The sequence below is a fragment of the Trichechus manatus genome, unplaced genomic scaffold (assembly GCF_000243295.1).
Source record: "Trichechus manatus latirostris isolate Lorelei unplaced genomic scaffold, TriManLat1.0 scaffold00128, whole genome shotgun sequence".
Taxonomy (NCBI): Eukaryota; Metazoa; Chordata; class Mammalia; order Sirenia; family Trichechidae; genus Trichechus; species Trichechus manatus.
Genome location: NW_004444064.1, coordinates 7,055,143 through 7,075,374, shown reverse-complemented (window position 1 = coordinate 7,075,374; position 20,232 = coordinate 7,055,143). Strand labels below are relative to the sequence as shown.

The 20,232-nt window shown below is 42.4% G+C and overlaps 1 protein-coding gene across 2 annotated transcripts in view; it reads left to right on the top strand.

The window, feature by feature from the left end:
* UBASH3A (ubiquitin associated and SH3 domain containing A) overlaps positions 1-20,232 on the top strand; it is an 82,837-nt gene that overhangs the window by 38,378 nt on the left and 24,227 nt on the right. For both annotated transcript variants that reach the window (XM_004384811.2, XM_023739092.1), the window contains 3 exons: positions 9,585-9,711; positions 13,853-13,952; positions 18,625-18,747. In XM_004384811.2, coding sequence (XP_004384868.1) covers positions 9,585-9,711; positions 13,853-13,952; positions 18,625-18,747 — 350 coding nt within the window. The remainder of the gene's footprint in view (positions 1-9,584; positions 9,712-13,852; positions 13,953-18,624; positions 18,748-20,232) is intronic.

The following is a 20,232-nucleotide window of genomic DNA, read 5'->3' as shown; positions in this document are numbered from 1 at the left end:
CAGTTACATGCAAACCAGTTGTTCAGGAAAAGCACAGTTTTGTTGTTGGATATATGTACATGGGCCTAGTGGTCATATCAAAATCACAAGGTGTTGGTGCTACAAGGGACAGTAGAGAAGAATATAGAATATAACGTGGACGGCCAAAACAATGAACAAATCAGTCTTAGAAGAAATACAACCAGAATACTCCTTAAAAGCAAGGATGGCAAGACTTTGGCTCAACTTAATGTTGGACACATCATCAGGAAAGACCGATCACTAGAAAAGGACATCACATTTGGTAAACTAGAGGGTCAGCAAAAACAAGGAAACCTTCAATGAGATAGATTGACCCAACAGCCCCAACAACGGGCTCAAACATCATGAAGATGGTGCAGGACCGAGCAATATTTCATTCTGTTGGGCATAAGGTTGCCAGGAGTGGAAGCCAGCTTGACAGCAACTACCAGCAACAACAAATTTAGTGAGAGTCATATATAACCCTCCTACCTGAGAGCTGAGGAAATGGGGTCAGGGTGTGGGAAGGCTGGATCATGTCACACAACTTAAGAAGCACTTAATATCCTTTTAGAACCAACGCTGTCAGACCCGATCCAATAAATAGTTTAAGGAATAGCAGGAGAGGAGGCCTAGGTTACCCTCACTGACCATCTTAATTCTAGGAAGCTTGGGACTCACCTGTGGCCCCTGTCCCTTAGTACATCCTTCACTCAGGACAGAGAGTTTCCCTGTTCCAGAGGACCCACCAGTCAATTGTCAAACCCAGGTCTTTGTAGAACTGTGGAGTGAATACTCCATAGAAATGAGTTTGTGGCTGTTATATGTGTGGCTTCACAATTAATGTACTGGTCACTTGTCACCAACATCACAGTCTTTGTGGCTGATGTTTCTGGGACTATTCTTTCCAGAGACAAGCTTAGCTTTGGAATTAGTCTATATTAACAAGTATTGCAACAAAAGGAGAGAAAACTCAGTACTAGGGTGGGCTCTGTGGGTGTCTGGCTCATCCATCCTTGCTGGGGGGAGCGTTGAGATGCCCTGACAAACTGTAAGTGTGGAATGTGGTTACGGGCCAGGGTGGTAGAGCCAAAAGCCCTCAGACTCAGTTGTCTCAGATGCCTTTTAAAACCCCCAGAAGTGTACTTTACTAAACATCTAAAGCTCTTTAAGTCAGAAAACAATAGTTAATGTTTCAACACATCACTGATCTGTTAAGAGAAGGAGATGTGGCCAGATGACAGTGTATGAAGGCTAGGTTACCTATGGGCAGACAGACAGTTGTTGAGACATTTGATAAATACCTTCTAGGAAATACCTTCTAGAAGCTTCGGCCATGGCACTCACACTTTGCAGAGCAAGTAGCCAGAACTGCTGACATTACAGTGCCCTAGGACAGATATGCAAATACCCCAGTGAGGAATCTCCCTCCCTTCTATGCAATCCCCAGCACATTTCCAGGTATGAGTGTGCAACTATGATGCTTATTGTTATTGTTAGCTGCTCCGACTCATGGCGACCCCATGCACAACAGATTCCGTAGTGATCCGCAGAGTTTTTGTCTGCTGATTTTTTGGAAGTAGATCACCAGGTCTTCTTCCTAGTCCATCTTAGTCTAGACTGTCCACCTGTTCAGCATCGTAGCAACACAAAAGCCTCCAGTGACAGATGGGTGGTGGCTACACATGAGGTGCACTGGCCAGGAATGGAACCCAGTTCTTCCTCACGGAAGTCTAGAAATCTACCACTGAACCACCAGTGCCTCTATGATGCTTATTAGTTGGCAATTAATACAGTAGTCACCCATCACCAATATAACTCCTCCAGCCTTATACCAGATATTTCTGGGACTCTACAACAAAATCACACTACAGTGTGTGTCTATTACTTTAAGGAAAAAGATCAGATGGGATTTGGAGAGAGACTAATGGTGGAGGATTGTATTCATGCATTCCAATAGGTGGTTTTCAATTCTTCACATCAAAGAATGTGTGCAGCATAACACAGAATGAAGAGCAGAGGACGCCAGAATGTTAGAGGAGAACATTATCATCTTCTAGCAAAGATGAGAAGATCTTCAGTGCTTAAGCCTTCTACGTCAGAAGACTTTTCAGAAACCACAGAGCTAGCTGGTGTTAAGTAGTTCAGATGGGGGTAGTAAAGGTACGCTGTCCATGCGCTCCACAAACCAGCTATGCTCCTTTGAAAACCCAGGGAGAATTTAAGCCCGTACATTTCTATGGCATAAAGAGAAAAACACAAATATTAAAGCGTTTGAGCTCTTCCTTTTCTCCTCTCATCACCACTGTTCTCATTGTAATCGTGATGATATTTCATTTGAAAGACTAGAAGACTAGCAGAAAAAAAAATTCAGTTTTCTCTCTGACTGTAAACTCCACAGATGTTATTTATAGATAAGAAGGCCTTGCTGTCTGCATAGTGAGCCGCAAACAGGGTGCAGGTGCCCCTGCCTTGCCCTCAGGAAGAGGAAACAAACCAACATTTCCTGTGTTAACATGAAACTCTGTGTCTCCACTGCTTAGACGGTGTTCGTTTGAATAGAGAAATATCAATCGTTCCAATATGAATGTTCTTGGTCTACTTATGATAGTTGATCAGCCTCAATGAAGAAATGCATTACATATCTGTTGGCATCTGATACTATGAGAAAATATGAACAGGGTAAATTTATTTGATATGTTGTTGTTAGCTGACATCAAGTCTGCTCTGACTCCTGGAGACACCATGTACAGCAGAACAAAACATTGCCCAGTCCTGTGACATCTTTACGATCATTGGTACACTTGAGTCCACTGTTGCAGCCACTGTGTATTTTGAATGCTTTCCAACCTAGGGGCTCATCTTCCAGAACTATATTGGACAAGATGCTGTTGTAATCCATAGGATTTTCATTGACTAATTTTCAGAAGTAGGTGGCCAGGCTTTGCTTCCCAGTCTAGCTTAGTCTGGAAGCTCTACTGAAAGCTGTCCACCATAGGTAACCCTGCTGGCATTTGAAATACTGGTGGCATAATTCCAAGCATCATGGCAACACACAAGACACAACAATAAGACACACTGACAGATGGGTGATGTCTATTTGGCATGGGCCCTGTCAAAGAAGAGTTTACAGAGCAAGACAGGACAGGCAAAAACAAGATGAGAAGGGCAGGTAAAACTTGAAGACAATTGAAGAAATGCTAAAACACCATGTAGACAAGGAATGGCCAAGTGCTCCTGGTTGTGGTGTGAAACGCAGGTGTCCTGAGGCTACGAGCAGCTAAGATGCAGGAGAAAGGACGCCATTCTGCTTGTACTTCTTCCAGGACAGATTTGTTCATTCTTCTGGCAGTCCATGGTATATTCAATATTCTTTGCTAACGCCATAATTCAAAGACGTCAATTCTTTTTCGGTCTTCCTTATTCATTACCCAACTTTCCAATGCATATGAGGCAATTGAAAATACCATAGCTTGGGTCAGGCACACCTTCGTCCTCAAAGTGACATGTTTGCTTTTTAACACTTTAAAGAGGTTTTCTGCAGCAGATTTGCCCAATGCAATACATCGTTTGATTTCTAGACTGCTGCTTCCATGGGCATTGATTGTGAATCCAAGTAAAATGAAATCTTTGACAACTTAAGTCTTTTCTCCATTGATCATGATGTTGCTTATTGGTCCAGTTGTGAGGATTTTTATTTTCTTTATGTTGGGGTGTAATCCATACTGAAGGCTGTAGTTTTTGATCTTCATCAGTAAGTGTTTCTAGTCCTCTTTGCTTTCAGCAAGCAAGGTTGTGTCATCTGCATATCGCAGGTTGTTAATGAGTCTTCCACCAATCCTGATGCCTCGTTCTTCTTCATTTAGTCCAGCTTCTCGGACTATTTGCTCAGCATACAGACTGAATAAGTATGGTGAAAGGTTGCAACCATGACAAACACCTTTCCTAATTTTAAACCACGCAGTATCCCCTTGTTCTGTTCAAACGACTGCCTCTTGGTCTATGTACAGATTACTCATGAGCACAATTAAGTGTTCTGGAATTCCCATTCTTCCCAATGTGATCCATAATTTGTTACGTTCCACACACTCGAATGCCATTGCACAGGTAAACATCTTTCTGTTATTCTCTGCTTTCAGGCAAGATCCACCTGACATCAGCAATAATATCTCTCATTTCACATCCTCTTCTGAATCTGGCTTGAATTTCTGGCAGTTCCCTGTCGATGTACTGCTGCAACTGCTTTTGATTTATCTTCAGCAAAATTTCACTTGCCTATGATATTGTTCTATAATTTCCACATTCTGTTGAATCACCTTTCTTTGGAATGGGCACAAATATGGATCTCTTCCAGTCAGTTGACCCGGTAGCTGTCTTCCAAATTTCTTGGCATAGATGAGTGAGTACTTCCAACCTGCATCCATTTGTGGAAACATCTCAGTTAGTATTCCGTTAATTCCTGGAGCCTTGTTTTTCGCCAATGCCTTCAATACAGCTTTCTCTTCTTCCTTCAATACTATTTGTTCTTGATCATATGCTACCTCCTGAAATGGTTGAACATCGACATCCATTTTGGTCTTTTCTTTCTTTCCTGTGTTTTTAATAACCTCTTGCTTTCTTCATGTGTGATGTCCTTGATGTCATAGCACAACTTGTCTGGTCTTTGGTCATTTGTGTTCGATGCATCAAATCTATTCTTGAGATGGTCTGTAAATTCAGGTGGGATATACTCATGGTCATACTTTGGCTCTCGTGGACTTGCTCTAATTTTCTTCAGCTTCAGCTTGAACTTGCATATGAGCAATTGATGATCTGTTCCACAGTCTGCCTCTGGCCTTGTTCTGACTGATGACATTGAGCTTCTCCATCAACTCTTTCCACAGTTGTAGTCTATTTGATGCCTGTGTATTCCATCTTGTGAGGTCCACATGTATAGTCAACATTTATGTCGTTGAAAAAAAGGTATTTGCAGTGAAGAAGTTGTTGGTCTTGCAAAATTCTATCATACGATCTCCAGGGTTGTTTCTATCACCAAGGCCATATTTTCCAGCTACAGAACCTTCTTTGCTTCCAACTTTTGCATTCCAATCACTGGTAATTATCAATACATCTTGATTGCATGTTTGATCAATTTCAGACTGCAGAAGTTGGTAAAAATCTTCAGTTTCTTCATCTTTGGCCTTAGTGGTTGGTGCATAAGTTTGAATAATAGTCGTATTAACTGGTCTTCCTTGTAGGCGTATGGACGTTAACCCATCATTGGCAGCGTTGTACTTGAGAATAGATCTTGAAATGTTCTTTTTGACGATGAATGTGACACCATTCCTTTTCAGTTTGGCATTCCCTGCATAGTAGACCATATGATTGTCAGATTCAAGATGGGCAATACCAGTCTATTTCAGCTCACTTATGCCTAGGACATCGATGTTTATGCATTCTATTTCATTTTTGACGATTTCCAATTTTCCTAGATTCATACTTCGTACATTCCATGTTCTGATTATTAATGGATGTTTGCAGCTGTTTATTCTCACTTGAGTCATGCCACATCAGCAAATGAAAGTCCTGAAAGCTTGACTTCATCTACATCATTAAGGTCGACTCTACTTTGAGGAGGCAGTCATATTTTGGGTGCCTTCCGACCTGAAGAACTCATCTTCCGGCACTATATTAGACAATGTTCTGCTGTTATTCATAAGGTTTTCACTGGCCAATTCAGTTTTCTTTTCAGAAGTAGACCACCAGGCCTTTCTTCATAGTCTGTCTTAGCCTGGAAGTGCCACTAAAACCTGTCCACCACTGGTGACCCTGCTGGTATTTGAAATACCAGTGGCATAGCTTCTAGCATCACAGCAACACACAAGCCACCACAGTAAGAGAAATTCACAGATAAGTTGTGGAACAGGGGAGCAGGCCTGGTTTATTGAGAAATTCTTATCTGATGAAGGATACATCAGAAACAGGGAAAGAAATATATATAAAATAAATGGTATTTTATATCACCTCACATCATATTTTGAAATAAATTCCTGATAGATTTAAGAATCAAATACAAAAAGAAAATCATTAAAAAATAGAAGGCAGTAGTCTGTTTCTGATTTCTGGATGAGTGAAAGCAATGGAAAGGATATTAAAATGAGACTTACCAGATTTGTCTTTAATGATTATTAAAGGCATAACATTTGGTTTATATATGTTCACGTTTCGTTCTGTCATGTATAAGGTTGCTATGAGTTGGAGTCAAACAGTAACAACAACATGTTATAAAATATCATAAAGAATATTACAATCCATATAACAAGGTGGGAAAAGTGTTGTCTTAGCCATCTAGTGCTGCTATAACAGAAATACCACAAGCGGACGGCTTTAACAAAGAGAAGTTTATTCTCTCGTAGTCTAGTAGGCTACCAGTCCAAATTCAGGGCGTCAGCTCCAGGGGAAGACTTTCTCTGTCGGCTCTGGAGGAAGGTCCTTGTGATGTATAAGTCTTCCCTTGGTCTGGGAGCATCCCAGCACAGGAACCTCAGGTCTAAAGGACGGGCTCTGCTCCTGGCACTGCATTCTTGATGGCATGAGGTCCCCATGTGTCTCTGCTTGCTTCTCTCTTTTATATCTCAAAAGAGACTGGCTTAAGACAGTATCTAATCTTGTAGATTTCATCAATATAACTGCCAATAATCCATCTTATTACATCATAGTGATAGGATTTACTACACATAGGGAAATCACATCAGATTACAAAATGGTAGACAATCGTACAATACTTGGAATCATGACCTAGCCAGGTTGACAGATATTTTGGGGGGACACAATTGAATCCATGACAAGTGCTTTTCACAAAATAAAATATTAATAAAGTTGACATTCCCTTAACAGTCATAACTTGAGCAGATTAACTGCTGCCCTCTCTTCATCCATAAATTGCACCAGCTGATGCTCACATGTCCCTGAACACCATCTAGCCCTCAAGCACTTCTCCCTCAGTTAACTTGTATCTGATTTTTTTTACTTAACTGACCAAGAAGACATTTACTGTTGTCTTCATATATAAAGAGTTTACTCAAAAATTGCTAAGAAAAGCACTAAGACTCAGAAAAATGACCAAATAACAAAAACAGAAGAGAAAATACATTGACTAAGAAATAAATGGAAAATAAAAGTTACTGTTCAGCAGTAATAAAAGAAACGCACAATAAAATTAGGTACCATTTTCACCTCTCAAATAAGAAAAAGATTTTTTGTTTTTTTTTTTCATTTGAAAACAATATTAACATCGGGCAGTATCTAGTGAGTGAGGTGCACCACTACAAAGCTGATGGGAGTGAAAATTTCTAGAAGGCAATTTAGCAATTGGTATGAAGAAGCTTAGAAATAGTCTCCTTCTGTGACTCTGTCTTCAGGAAGAAATTGTGGTTTGTATACAAAGATATTCTTTGTCAGGTTTTATAAAACACTTTTGAAAATGGAAGCAACCTACATTTCTGACAATTTAGGGAAATGGTTATTCAAATTATGATACATGCAAACATTAACTATTATGCAGCTGTTAAAATATTTTCAAATAACTTAGCATTAGAAATTGGCATTCATCATTAAAAAGAACATTTCAAGATCTATCCTGAAGTACAACCCTGTCAGTGACAGTAAATATATATATACCTACAAGGAAAACCAGTTAATAAAGTATTATTCAAATTTACACACCAACCGCAAATGCCAAAGATGGAGAAACTGATGATTTTTATAACCTGCTGCAGTCTGAAATTAATCAAATGTGCAATCAAGATCCGTTGATAATTACTGGTGATTGGAATGCAAAAGTTGGACACAAAGAGGAAGGATCAATAGTTGGAAAATATGGCCTTGATGATAGAAATGATACCAGAGATCACATGATAGAATTATATGAGACCAAGGACTTATTCATCAGAAATCCTTTTTTTCAACAACACAATTGATGACTATGCATGTGGACCTCACCAGATGGATTACACAGTAATCAAATCAACTATATCTGTAAAAAGAGACAGTAGAGAAGCTCAGTATCATCAGCCAAGACAAATCCATGAGCCAACTGTAAAACAGACCATTAATTACTTACTTGCAAGTTCAAGTTGAAGCTGAAGAAAATCAAAGCAAGTTCATGAGAGCCAAAGTAGAACCTTGAATACATCCCGCCTGAATTTAGAGACCATCTCAAGAATAGATTTGACACGCTGAGCACTAATGACCAAAAACCAAAAGACTTGTGAGAGGACATCATACATGAAGAAAGTGAAAGATCATTAAAGAGACAGAAAAAAAGGAAAAAACCAAAATGGACATCAGAAAATACTTGAAAACTTGCTCTTGAGTGCAAAGTAGCTAAAGCAAACAGAAGAAATGATGAAGTAAAAGAGATGAACAGATTTCAAAAGACAAGATAAAGTGTTGTGAAGAAATGTACAAAGACATAGAGTTAGAAAGCCAAAGTGGAAGAACATGCTCAGCATTTCTCAACCTGAAAGAACCTGAAGAGACTATTCAAGCCTTGAGTCATAATACTGAAGGATTCTATGGGAAAAATATTGAGTGAGACAGGAAGCATCAAACAAAGATGGAAGGAATACACAGAGTTACTGTACCAAAAAGAATTGGTCCATGTTCAACCATTTCAGTAGCTAACATATGTTCAAGAACCACTGGTACTTAAGGAAGAAGTTCAAGATTCACTGAAGGCATTGATGAGGCTCTAGGAATTGACGGAATATGAACTGAGATATTTCAACAAATGGATACAAAACTGGAAGCACTTACTCCTGTATGTCAAGAAATTTGGAAGACAGCTTCCTGGCCAACTGATTGGAAGAGATCCATATTCACGCCCATTCCAAAGAAAGTCAATCAAACAGATAGTGGAAATTATCAAAAAACATTACTAATGTCACATGATAGCAAAATTTTGCTACAGATAATTTAAAAAATGATTGCAACCATACATCAACAGGGAACTACCAGATGTTTAAGCCAGAAGTAGAAGAGAATGTGGAACAATTTTTACATGTACAGTTCAGTGATGTGGATTACACTTATCATATTATGCAACCATTATTACTATCCTTTTCAGAATTATTCCACCACCTCTCCTCCCTCCTGCCCCTGTTGTTGTTGTTAGGTGCTGTAGTGTCTATTTCGACTCATGGCAACCCCATGTGACAGAGTAGAGCTGCCCGATAGGATTTTCTTGACTGTAATCATCATAGAAGTAGATCACCAGGTCTTCCTCCTGAGGAGCCACTGGGTGGATTCGAACCGACAACGTTTCGGTTAGCAGCCAAGTGCTTAACTGCTTGCGCCACCTCTGCCCCTGGTAACCACTAATAAACTTTGGTCTTTATGCATCTGCCTATTCTAGATATTTCATATATGTGGAATCATACAATATTTGTCCTTTCGTGACTGACTTATTTCACTCAGCATAATGTTTTCAACGTTCGTCCATGTTGTAGCATGTATCAGGACTTCATTTCTCTCTGTGGCTGAATAATATTCCCTTGTTCCCAATGCAATCACTTCTCTGTTACAGCATCTGTTTGCCCCCTCAGGACTTACACCTTCAGTCTAGCCATGGACCTGAACTCCAGAAGGGATGGCGAAGCCAGCAGCAGACGCAATGGAGAGTTCCATCCTCCACAAACATCCAGGAGTCTTAGCAGCGTGCAGGCTTTGCAGGTAATAGAACTTCTTCTTTTTTTTTTTTTAAGTAAGCTAAGCGTAACCATGTTTTTTATCTGAACTACATGGCAGATACGGCTCTTAGATGTAGCTTTGGTTCTGTAGAAACACTCTGCTGTCCTAGGAAGCAGACGTAGATGAGCAAGGGGATGCTTTCCATCGGTCCTGAGGTGTTGGCCAAGCGCACTGTGGTCCGTCTGCCCAGGTGGAGGAACCACCTCTTCCATGGGCATTGGTGCTGGTTCCCAGGAACACATCAGAGCACGCCCCTAAGGGTGGTCTCTGTAAGCTGCGCCATTGCCCTGATGTTGTCTGTAAGAGCATGCAGACACAGGAACCCTCCAGGTCATGGTGAGGAAGGTGGACATGGGCAGGGTGGACACAGGACTGCTTAGAAACCGAACTCTCGCCCTGATTCTCTCAATAATTAGCTGTGTGACCCCAGAAGTCACCTGCCCTGGGGCCTTGGTTTTCCCCTCTTGGGTCAGGGCTGGGCAAGATGAGGAGCTCTGCTCTGTAACCTGGAGAGTCAGAGTCTGGACACAGTGGGGACACTCCAGGCCTGCCACCAGCTTCGGGCAAGCCCCAGAGTGACAGCCTCCAGAGGCAGGAGTCCCTCTGTGAAAGCAAACCATCTCCTGCCCGCTGCCGGGACCATCTCCTGCCAGAGCTTTGGCCTCTTCCTAATAAAGGGAATCCTCGTGGGTTAGGGCCTGGAGCTGGCCCTCGGCCAGTTACCACTTGTGTGGGAATGCTCCCCTGCTTCGTGTTGTTCTGAAACATTCCCTCCATGCCCCACTCTGTGCCACACACCTTACACACACTCTCTCCTCACAGCCTATCCCTAATGACACAAGGGTGTTACTCCCACCCCTCCCTGCTTTAGACTTGACAACTGAGGCATCCAGAGGCTAGGAGGCTTGGTGGGGATCTCCTGCATCAGTTGTTTCAAGGGTGACATGGATGGTTGGGGAGCCAGGGGCTGCAGCAGGGCAGGTCACGGTGCTAACAGATTGTTACTGTTTAGATGGCTGGACCGTGGTGACCCTGGCTCACCCCTGTATCCCCAAAGCCTAGCTCAGGCCTGGCCAGTAAACCTGGTCCAATGAATGACAGAAGAACCAAATGCAGGGCATAATCAGGATTCCTTATGGGATCTCCCTAACCCCAAAACTCAGCCTCCTTCCCCAAAAGCCCATGGGCCTCTGAGAGGTGGCCTCTAGGTGAGGTGAATTCAGTCCAAACATGAGCTGAGCACAAGAGCCTGGGGAGGCAACCCTGAGTCCTCTTAGCTCAGGGCTTTAGTCGGAGAGAATAGCCAGGACCTTGGAGCCACTAATGGCGGAGCCCGAGCACCTGCCAGCCACAGCAGACAAGAAATAGCTCTTCTACCCCAGCTTCCCAGGCTGAGAACAACCCAACAGAGACTAGACTCGCAGCCCCAGTGAGGAGGAAGGGAGGAGGCACAGGCTAGGGCTCTCCCCTGAGGTTGTGCCCCCTTTCCAGATTGAAGGGGGGTCTGAAATGAAAGGATCCACTCAAAACTTGGCCTGGGTCTACACTCGCTGGTGCTTTAAATGGGTGGAAACCTAACATTGGCCTCCCTGTGAGCTGAATCCTCCTTACCTGCTCTGACTCCACCCTTTCTATATGGTAAGAAAAGGAAACAGTGGCAACAAGTGGTATGGTGCACCCGTGGTCGGCTAAATGATGTCCCCCCAAAGATATCAGGTCCTAATCCCTAGAACCTGTGAATGTGACCTTATGAGGAAATAGGGTCTTTGCAGGTGTGATTAAGTTAAGGATCTTGGGATGGGGAGATTGTCCTGGATTATCTGGGTGGATCCTAAATGCGATCACAAGTGTCCTTGTAAGACGGAGGCAGAGGGAGACTCAACACACAGAAGAGGAGGAGGCAATGTGCCAACCAAGGCAGAGACTGAAGTGATGTGGCCACAATCCAAGAAATGCCTGGAGCCACCAGCATCTGGAAGACGCAAGGATTGGATTCTTACCTAGACCTTTCAGAGGGAGCCTGACCTGGTTGACACCTTGATTTTGAATTCCTGGTCTCCAGAACTGTGAGAGAATAAATGTCTTCTGTTTTGAGCCACCCAGTTTGTGTGCATTTGTTACAGCAGCTACAGGAAACTCATACTGTCTCTGTGGAGTCAATTCAGGCCTGCCTTGTTCTGTAAGGCCCCAAAGGTTAGTCCCTTCCACTCACCTAGCTTTTTCACCTTGTCCAATAATACTTCTGTGGCAAAGCTCTGCATTTCAAAGTTCAAATGCTCCTGGCTCTTCCAGGGAAGAAAATGTCCCAAACCCAAACCCTCGGCCCAATGCATTGATAATAACTGCCACCCACTAGGCAGACAAGTTTGGCATGCTCGTGCATCCTGAAACCTGCTTGCAGATCGGCCCTTGACAGGGGAATAGGGTAGCATCTTTTTGTATTCATTCTCAGAAAGAAAGCCAAGCATCTCAGTGTGGGCATAGCCCATCCCTGCTCAACCATACTTCAAAATTGTAAGACAAACCCTCTCCTCAGAGCTCTGCCCTAGAAGGTGGGGGTTTGCATCCAGAGCTAAACATCTGCCCGCCCTCAATGAGAGAAAAGTATAATATTTGCTTAGCCTTGTCTCAATGCCCCTGAGAAACCACACACAGGGAAACGTCTAATGTTCTAACGGGCTCACAAATACCACATTTTATGCACCTATCAAAATGTAGTCGGATCCCCAAAACCATAGTGGTTTACCTTTTCGTTGTCAATAAGGGAATTGATTAGTGGAAACAATTGATTAGTGGAAACAAAATTGTCTCTGTAAAGAACTTGTAGTAAAAATATATACAACAGAACATTTGCCAAGTCAACATTTTTTACATGGACCTTTCAGTGACATTGATTACATTCATCATAAATTGTGCACCGTTACCACTATCCCTTTCCAAATGATCCCACCACTATTAACAGAACCTTAGCACCCCTAAGCTAAGGCTTCCCCATCCCTCCTCCCTCCCACTCCAGGTAACCATTAATAAACTTTAGTCTCTATACATTTGCTTATTTCATATAAGTGAGATCATATAGTATTTGTCCTTTTGTGACTGACTTATTTCACCCAGCATAATGTTTTCAAGGTTCATCCATGGTGTAACATGTATCAGGACTTCATTTCTCTTTATGTCTCAGTAATATTTGATTGTATATATACACCACATTTTGTTTACCCATTCGTCTGTTGGCGGACATTTAACTTGTTTCCACCTTTTGGCTCTTGAGAACAGTGCTGCAGTGAACATCGGCACACCCTAAGGACTTTAATTACGTAAGAGCACAACCTAATTAGAGTTCTTCAGTATTGAGTGCTTACCATGTAGCAGCACTGGGTCAGGAACAGCATAGGCCTTGCACTCACAGGATGTACATTCTAAAGTGGAGATGATTAATAAGCAATTCTAATGATGCCTAAGAACGCTGTCTTAGGCTGCATTCTCTAGAGAAGCAAGACCAGTGAAGTATATAAATATAGAGAGAGATTTTGATCAAAGAAATGGCTCACATGGTTGTAGAGGCTGGAACATCCCAAGTTCATGGGCCAGGCTGGAGGCTTCTCCTGATTCACGCAGCTGCAGGGACTGGCAAACCCAAGATCAGCAAGTGAGACAGCAGGGCTCTTGCTCACAGGCTTCAGAGACTGATGGAATCCCCAGATTGGCAGGTAAGCTCTTAGCTAAAGTCCCAAGAACCGGAGGTTGAATGAACGGGAGCCAGCTGCAGGATCCAGGGTGAGCAAAAACCCACAAGCCTTGCCAGAAAGTCCACTTCTATTGGATGCAGGCCACACCCCCAAGGAAACGCCCCTTCAACTGATTGGCTACTCACAGCAGGTGCCATCATGGACGTGATCACATTATATTAAATCTCATCATGAAGGTGATCACATCATTATGCCACTGCCAAACCACTGAGAATCATGGCCCAGCCAAGTTGACACACAACTTAACGATCACTAATACTATGCTGGGTGGAGAGCATGGTTCTGTGGAGTTCATGCAGGGGTGCTACCAGAGGAAGTTCAAGCCTAATCATTGTGATAGTAAATTGCACATGCCTTTCTTTCCACTCTCCCAGGCCACAATCTTGAGAAGAAGTGTTTTGGTGGTGCGCCATGGAGAGAGAGTGGATCAGATCTTCGGGAAGTCGTGGCTACAACAGTGTTCCACTCCAGATGGTAGGTACAGTCCAGGCAGACTCTAAACAGAGACAAGATCAATCTAGTAAAGGAGATCACCTTTGTAATTTTCCTAGCATGGCACCAGATGCCCTGTGGCACCATTCTTTAGAAAGACTAGGTATAGATTATATATGTGGACTGTATATATGTTCCAAAGTCCCAGAGTGGTGTAAATGGTTAGCAACCAAGCACATTGGAGGTTGGAGGTTCAAATCCACCCAAAAGAGCTTTGGAATAAAGCCCTGGCCATCTACTTCCAAAAAATCTGCCATTGAAAACCCTACAGAGCACAGTTCTGCTCTGACACCCATGGGGTCACCATAAGTTGGAGTCATCTTGACAGCAGCTGGTAATACATGCTTCATCTTCCTCCATAGGTTTTATACATGTGCATTTGAGTGTATGTTGTAAGTATCTTACCTCAAATACTTTTTGGAAGATGGAAGAACGTCTATAAATAATAAGCAAGTAAGCTAATATGAATGCATGGATAGTCCTCCTTACCCTAGCAGTATACATACAGTATTTGGTTAGTGGATGTAGCACAGACTTTAGAGCAAGTCGCCCTGGCCTGTGGACTCTGAGCCCTACAGCTGAAGGCACATACCTTATCTCTCAATATCATCTCTGCATCTCTCTAAGCTAATCTTAGCTGCCTCAGTCATTTCCCTACAATTTTTGGCTATGCTACTTAATAGATGGGCATATTCTTGAACGTCTCTTGGTCACTCCAACTTTGCCCCTCTGGATGCCAAGGACTAAGGACAGTGCTTGTTGTAAATATAATTCCACAAGCCAATCTCTGTACCAATGTCTAATGTTTATGTTAGAGCACATCCCCTAATGAATAGTCTCTAGTGCCATCATTTCTAAGCCTTGTCTTACTATATAGATTAAGGTATTGAACATAGTAATAAAATCCATTCACAGTTGCTGGACTGGCTGAGCTCCTCTGAGATCTCTCCAGGAGCCCAACAGACCCCAAGCAGTCCCAGCAGCTGGGAAGTCAGTTCAGCACTGCATCAGGAGACAACTCCTGACCCTGCCTAAGATGGAAGACAAGAAGGGCTTCTATACTCTGGTTATTTCTTGGGGAATAGGCTTGTTGGGGAAAAATGTGTGTATTTCTCTCTGGTACCCCCAAGAAGAAAATAACCAGCAAACATAGGGGGCTACTTACCCTGTCTTTCCATAATGGCCAAATCCAGAAAGCGACTGCTTTTTCTTGTTGTCCGGGCTCTGAGGGTGCCACCACAAGTGCACCAAGCCCAAAGCTCCATGATCAGCCCTGTCACTTTCTGCATACAAGACCCAAGGACACAGCCCTGGGACAGCTGTAATGAGTGCTGCATAGGAGGCCAACTCCATGCTGCACTAGTGCCAGCCTTGCTGGGGGCTCCCTTCATTGGCTTAATTACTAATGTCTTTACCTACCAGGAAGTTATTAAAAAGTGGGCAAGTAGCATCACTTGCTAAATTTTAGACTGTGTGCTGTTAGGAAAACTTGGAATGTGGGCATCATTGAAGGGGTACAGGCAAGCATATGGCCTTGAGCAGTTCAGGCCCTGCAGGAGTGGATGGCCCAGCAGAAGGCCATTTTAGCTCCTGTTGGACTTAGTTTGTGTGTGTGCTTGTCTAAAGAGTGGTCACCCACCCAGAGATGCTGCCAGATGGCTCCTTGTTTATTTCCAGTGGTGCTCACAGTCTGTTCCATTATAGAGGATCAGGGGAGCCCTGAAATGTAAACAGGAACCCACTACTTCACCAAACCAAAGGGTATCCTACTTCCTGCTGGTCAACTATAGACTTTGGTGATATAGAGACTGAAATTGTAGTGCAGAGAAAACCTATTCAGAAAGAAACTTCCTCAAAATTTAGAAGTTAAAAAAAAAAAAGAAGAAGCTTCCCGGGAATTTGTGCTTGGGGAGAACACAGTATACAATAAACATCGCCTTAAAGGCAGTCCTAAAAATTGATGTAAACTTATTTTTACAAGTTCTTCACAGAACTTTCTAGTTTTGAAATTATGAATAAGATGTTTATACCCCTTTCCCATCTATTTCAGTATCACAAAATAACCAGATCAATGAGAAATAGAAAACTTTCATAAAGTTAGAGAAGTTTTTAAAATCCTGAACCTTGATATATATATAAATAAAGGCAACTATGGACAGAGAAAATTCCCAGCATGATGGAGGATGCCAAGATGTGGTGTCTTCAGTGGCAGGTCTCAGACAGATGACAGAATTCTCCAAGCAGTTAACACACTACCCAGAGGAACAAGAGCAATACCCCTTCCATTGATTAACAAGCTCAGTGTGAACAGACCAAGTGCAGAAGCTTCCTCAAACCGTACGTGACACCAGGGAGTTGTGGTGAAAGCAAGGATGAACAGTATAACATGCAGCTATACAATCTTTGCTGCAGGGAAGAGGAAAGCTGGAGAGAGAGGGACAAAAAGCTAAGGCAATTCACACAGATACATGTCACACAGGGCTTCACCATGAGTCAGGGGGGGCTTTCTTGCTGGCCAGACTGCTACTCTGCCTCTCCCCTACACTGCCTTCCTGCATATAGCTGTTCTAGAAGGAATTCTCTTCACTCAAAAATGAGTAATTACTAAAGGAACCAGCCTGAGACAAGAAAGGGAAAATGATCAGGGAAAATCTTTGGCAGATGACAAGCACACACCCGAACACCTCTAAGCAGATAACATCATGAGCATACCTATCTCCAAGGACTCAAAGAACTAATGATATGGTTAACTCTATAAACAAGATCAAATAGAGACACAAAGGCTCAAGAAAGAAATAATAATAGTGTATATGAGAATGAATTGACATTTAAACATATTGGAAGAAACTTTATTGTAATAAAGGAATTATGGAAACTATAGGTTGAAATGGCACATCATGTCAGGTGTGTGTGGTGGTGATGAAGAGAACAAATACAAAACAATCAACACCAAGAATATCTATTGGGATTTATAGAAAAAGAAAAAAAAATATTTGGTCATCTAGACAAAAGACCAAGTGACCTATAAGGAAAATATTTTAAAAGCACTGGAAATTCCTAGCTTAAAGGAAACCCTTGGTGGATCTTTTTACAAGGTAAAGAAGTATTTGATAAAGTGAATAATGACAGGTGAATTTGTCTGCATTTTGCATATTGCATTTTTAATAAGTTATAATGGGGTATTTGGCTGCATCCTTCCCTGGGGTGACTGGCCCCAGTGGGCACAAGAGAGCTTTTTCGGTGGTGGTACTGTTGGCCTCTCTTTTGATTCTAGTTTTTCTCTTCATTTCTGCAACATCTGGCCCAAGCACCCACACTCATATGGCCCCTCACTTCTTATAGTTGCTGGTGAGGTTGCCCCATATTCTGTACAGACTCTACTCCCATCATAACCTAACCTTGTCCCCACTTCCTCATATTTGTCTTAGCTCAGCACTCTGCTTCCCATTGTGACCACAGATAGATAGATATGTGACCACATAGTCTCACCATCCTTGCTTCTAAGGAGCATTCTGGTTGTATTTCTTCCAAGACAGATTTGTTCATTCTTTTGTCAGTCCATGGTATATTCAACATTCTTCACCAACACCACGTATACCTACCACATATACCTACATATACCAAACACCGCATAGACCTACCAGTTATTGACCACTTACTCTGTGGTCATTCTCTACAACCAGATGCTCCTTAGAAGCAAGGATGGTGAGACTTCATCTTGCTTACCTCGGACACGTCATCAGGAAAGACCAATTGCTAGAAAAGGACGTCATAGTTGGTTAAAATATAGGGGTCAATGAAGATGAAGAAAACCCTCAATGAGATGGATTGACACAATAGCCATAACAATGAACTCAAACATACCAACAATTATGAAGATGACACAGGACCAGGCAATGTTTCATTGACAACTAAGAACAACGATGACACTCTGTGCCAGACTGGGCTCTTGCTATTATCTCACTGATTCATCACAACAACTCTATTGGTTTCCCCTTTTTGCTGATAAGAGAGATTGAATTGTTTACTTCCAGTCACACAACTAGTAACTGGTGGTGCTGGGATTTGTGCCCCACCCCCGTCAGATCTTAGAGCTCAAGGTCAAAGCCAAAGTGAACCCTGATGGTGAATCCACCTGATTTTCAGTCTATTCTTCGAGCAATCAATTGAATAATGCGTAACGCAAAAGCATCTCTGGCCATATGCATTCCGTCCCCCTAAGCAATATGATACATTTAAAGGTATGAGAAGGAGTCAAATTTCACCTAATTAACTGATGCCAACTTGAGATTCTTATTGAGTTAAATCAGTAGTGGAAGACATTTGGCCTCTGATGGAAGCTCAGTTCTTTATCAGGTTAATTGTATGAGTAAATCTTCATGACGGCTTATGGGAAGACAAAGGGGATATCATGGTTCCTGGGACTTAAACCTAAGTTTTCTGTATTTGAATAAAAGTTGTATGCACATCAGACAGAATTTTCTCCTTAAATTGAATCCACATCAAAGAGCACCTTCAAAAAAAAAAAATAGCAGGTGACAATAATTTAAGTAGTAGCCATGCTTCTAATGTGGGTCTTGATCTTGGAAGTTTTGTGGGACAAATGTGTACTAACTTGATAAAAGTGAGCATCTAATGCTTATTTATACTTTAGGAAAATACTACAGACCAGACCTGAACTTCCCTTGCAGTCTGCCCAGACGGAGGAATGGTATCAAAGATTTTGAAAATGATCCACCATTATCATCATGTGGAATTTTCCAGTCCAGACTTGTAGGTATGTTTGAGGATTATTCTAGTAATTGTAATAATAACAAGGATTATAGCTAATGTGTATTGAACCCTTACTGCATGCCTTTTGAGGTCAGTATTAGTATTATCTCCACTCTGCTTATGAGGGAGCTCACAGAGAGGTTAAGTTACTCATCCAAGGCCGCACATTAGTAAGTGAAAGTGCAGAGATTTGAACCAGGAATGGAAAGTTGGGGAAGTCAGAAGGAATGAGGCTGTAAATGGAAGATAGGCAGGGGAAGAATGAGAGTGGGGAGGAAAAATCAACAATCACTGTATACACTAATGATGTTATTTTAAAAAACTAAAAAACCAAGTCCTTTCATTTACTTTATTTCAGAATCTGCCATTTTGGGTGTTTGTTTTATGCCTGGGGCTTTGGTTCCACATGATTGAATTTTTAGAACAGAGAGGTCATAGAGTTCATCTGGTCTGCATTTAATTGATTAAGAGATCTCGAATCTAGAGAGGCAAATGAACTTCCCAAGTCACATGGGAACTGACTGGAACCTGGCTCTCCTGGTTCCTCACCCTGTATTGTTCTGGTCAATGTTTAACAACCAGCTCTCTGGGCAGAGCGGGGAAGACCTGATCTGCAGCATTTGTTGATTTCAGTGGTGTAGAGATGTGCTCACACCATGGCTGATCTCAAGCTACGGGCATGAGGTCACTGAGCATGGAGTTAGGAAGAGAGGCACACAGTTGGTTTTCTCACAGGTTGGTGTGAGCCGGCTCCACACACCACTGCCCAGGCTCATTCTACCATAGCACCTGTGATATGTGCATGTGTTGTGTGTGTGTGCGTGTGCATGTGTGTGCATGCGTGTGGGTATGTGTGTGTGAATACCATATGTGCCTGTATGAGTTATGTGCTTCTAATGTGTGTTTCATGCCTAGATAAGGGTGTTTGCACATCTGTGTGTGTGTGTGTGTGTGTGTGTGTGTATTGGGAATGTTTGTGAATGCATGTGTGTGTGAGCAATTGTCAGCCTCCAACACACTTCACTGGCTTGTGATGCCAAGTAGTTTTTGTTCTGCAGAGATTCCTTTTTCCCCCGAAAGGGAGAGATCAGCTCCTTATCACTGCAAGAGGAAATGTGATTTACAGGACTGTCCTTCCATGAGCCCCAGGTAGTTTGTGAGTCTTCTATTGCAGCATAACAAATGACCACAAACTTAGACAACACCCATTGTTAGCTCACAGTTCTGTAGGTCAGAAGACCAGGCATGGCACGGCTGAGTCCTCTGCTCAGGATCTCAGAAGACTGGAATCATAGTGTCAGCCAGGCTGAGATCTCACCTGGAGGCTCTTAGAAGTAGTTCCAAACTTATTTATTTGTTGGCCACATTCAGTTCCTTGCACTTGTAGGACTGAGATCCTCATTTCCTTGCTGGCTGTCAGCCAGGGGTGCTCTCAGTTCCTAGAAGCCTCCTGCATTCCTTGCCATGTGGTCCCCTCCATTTTTGAAGC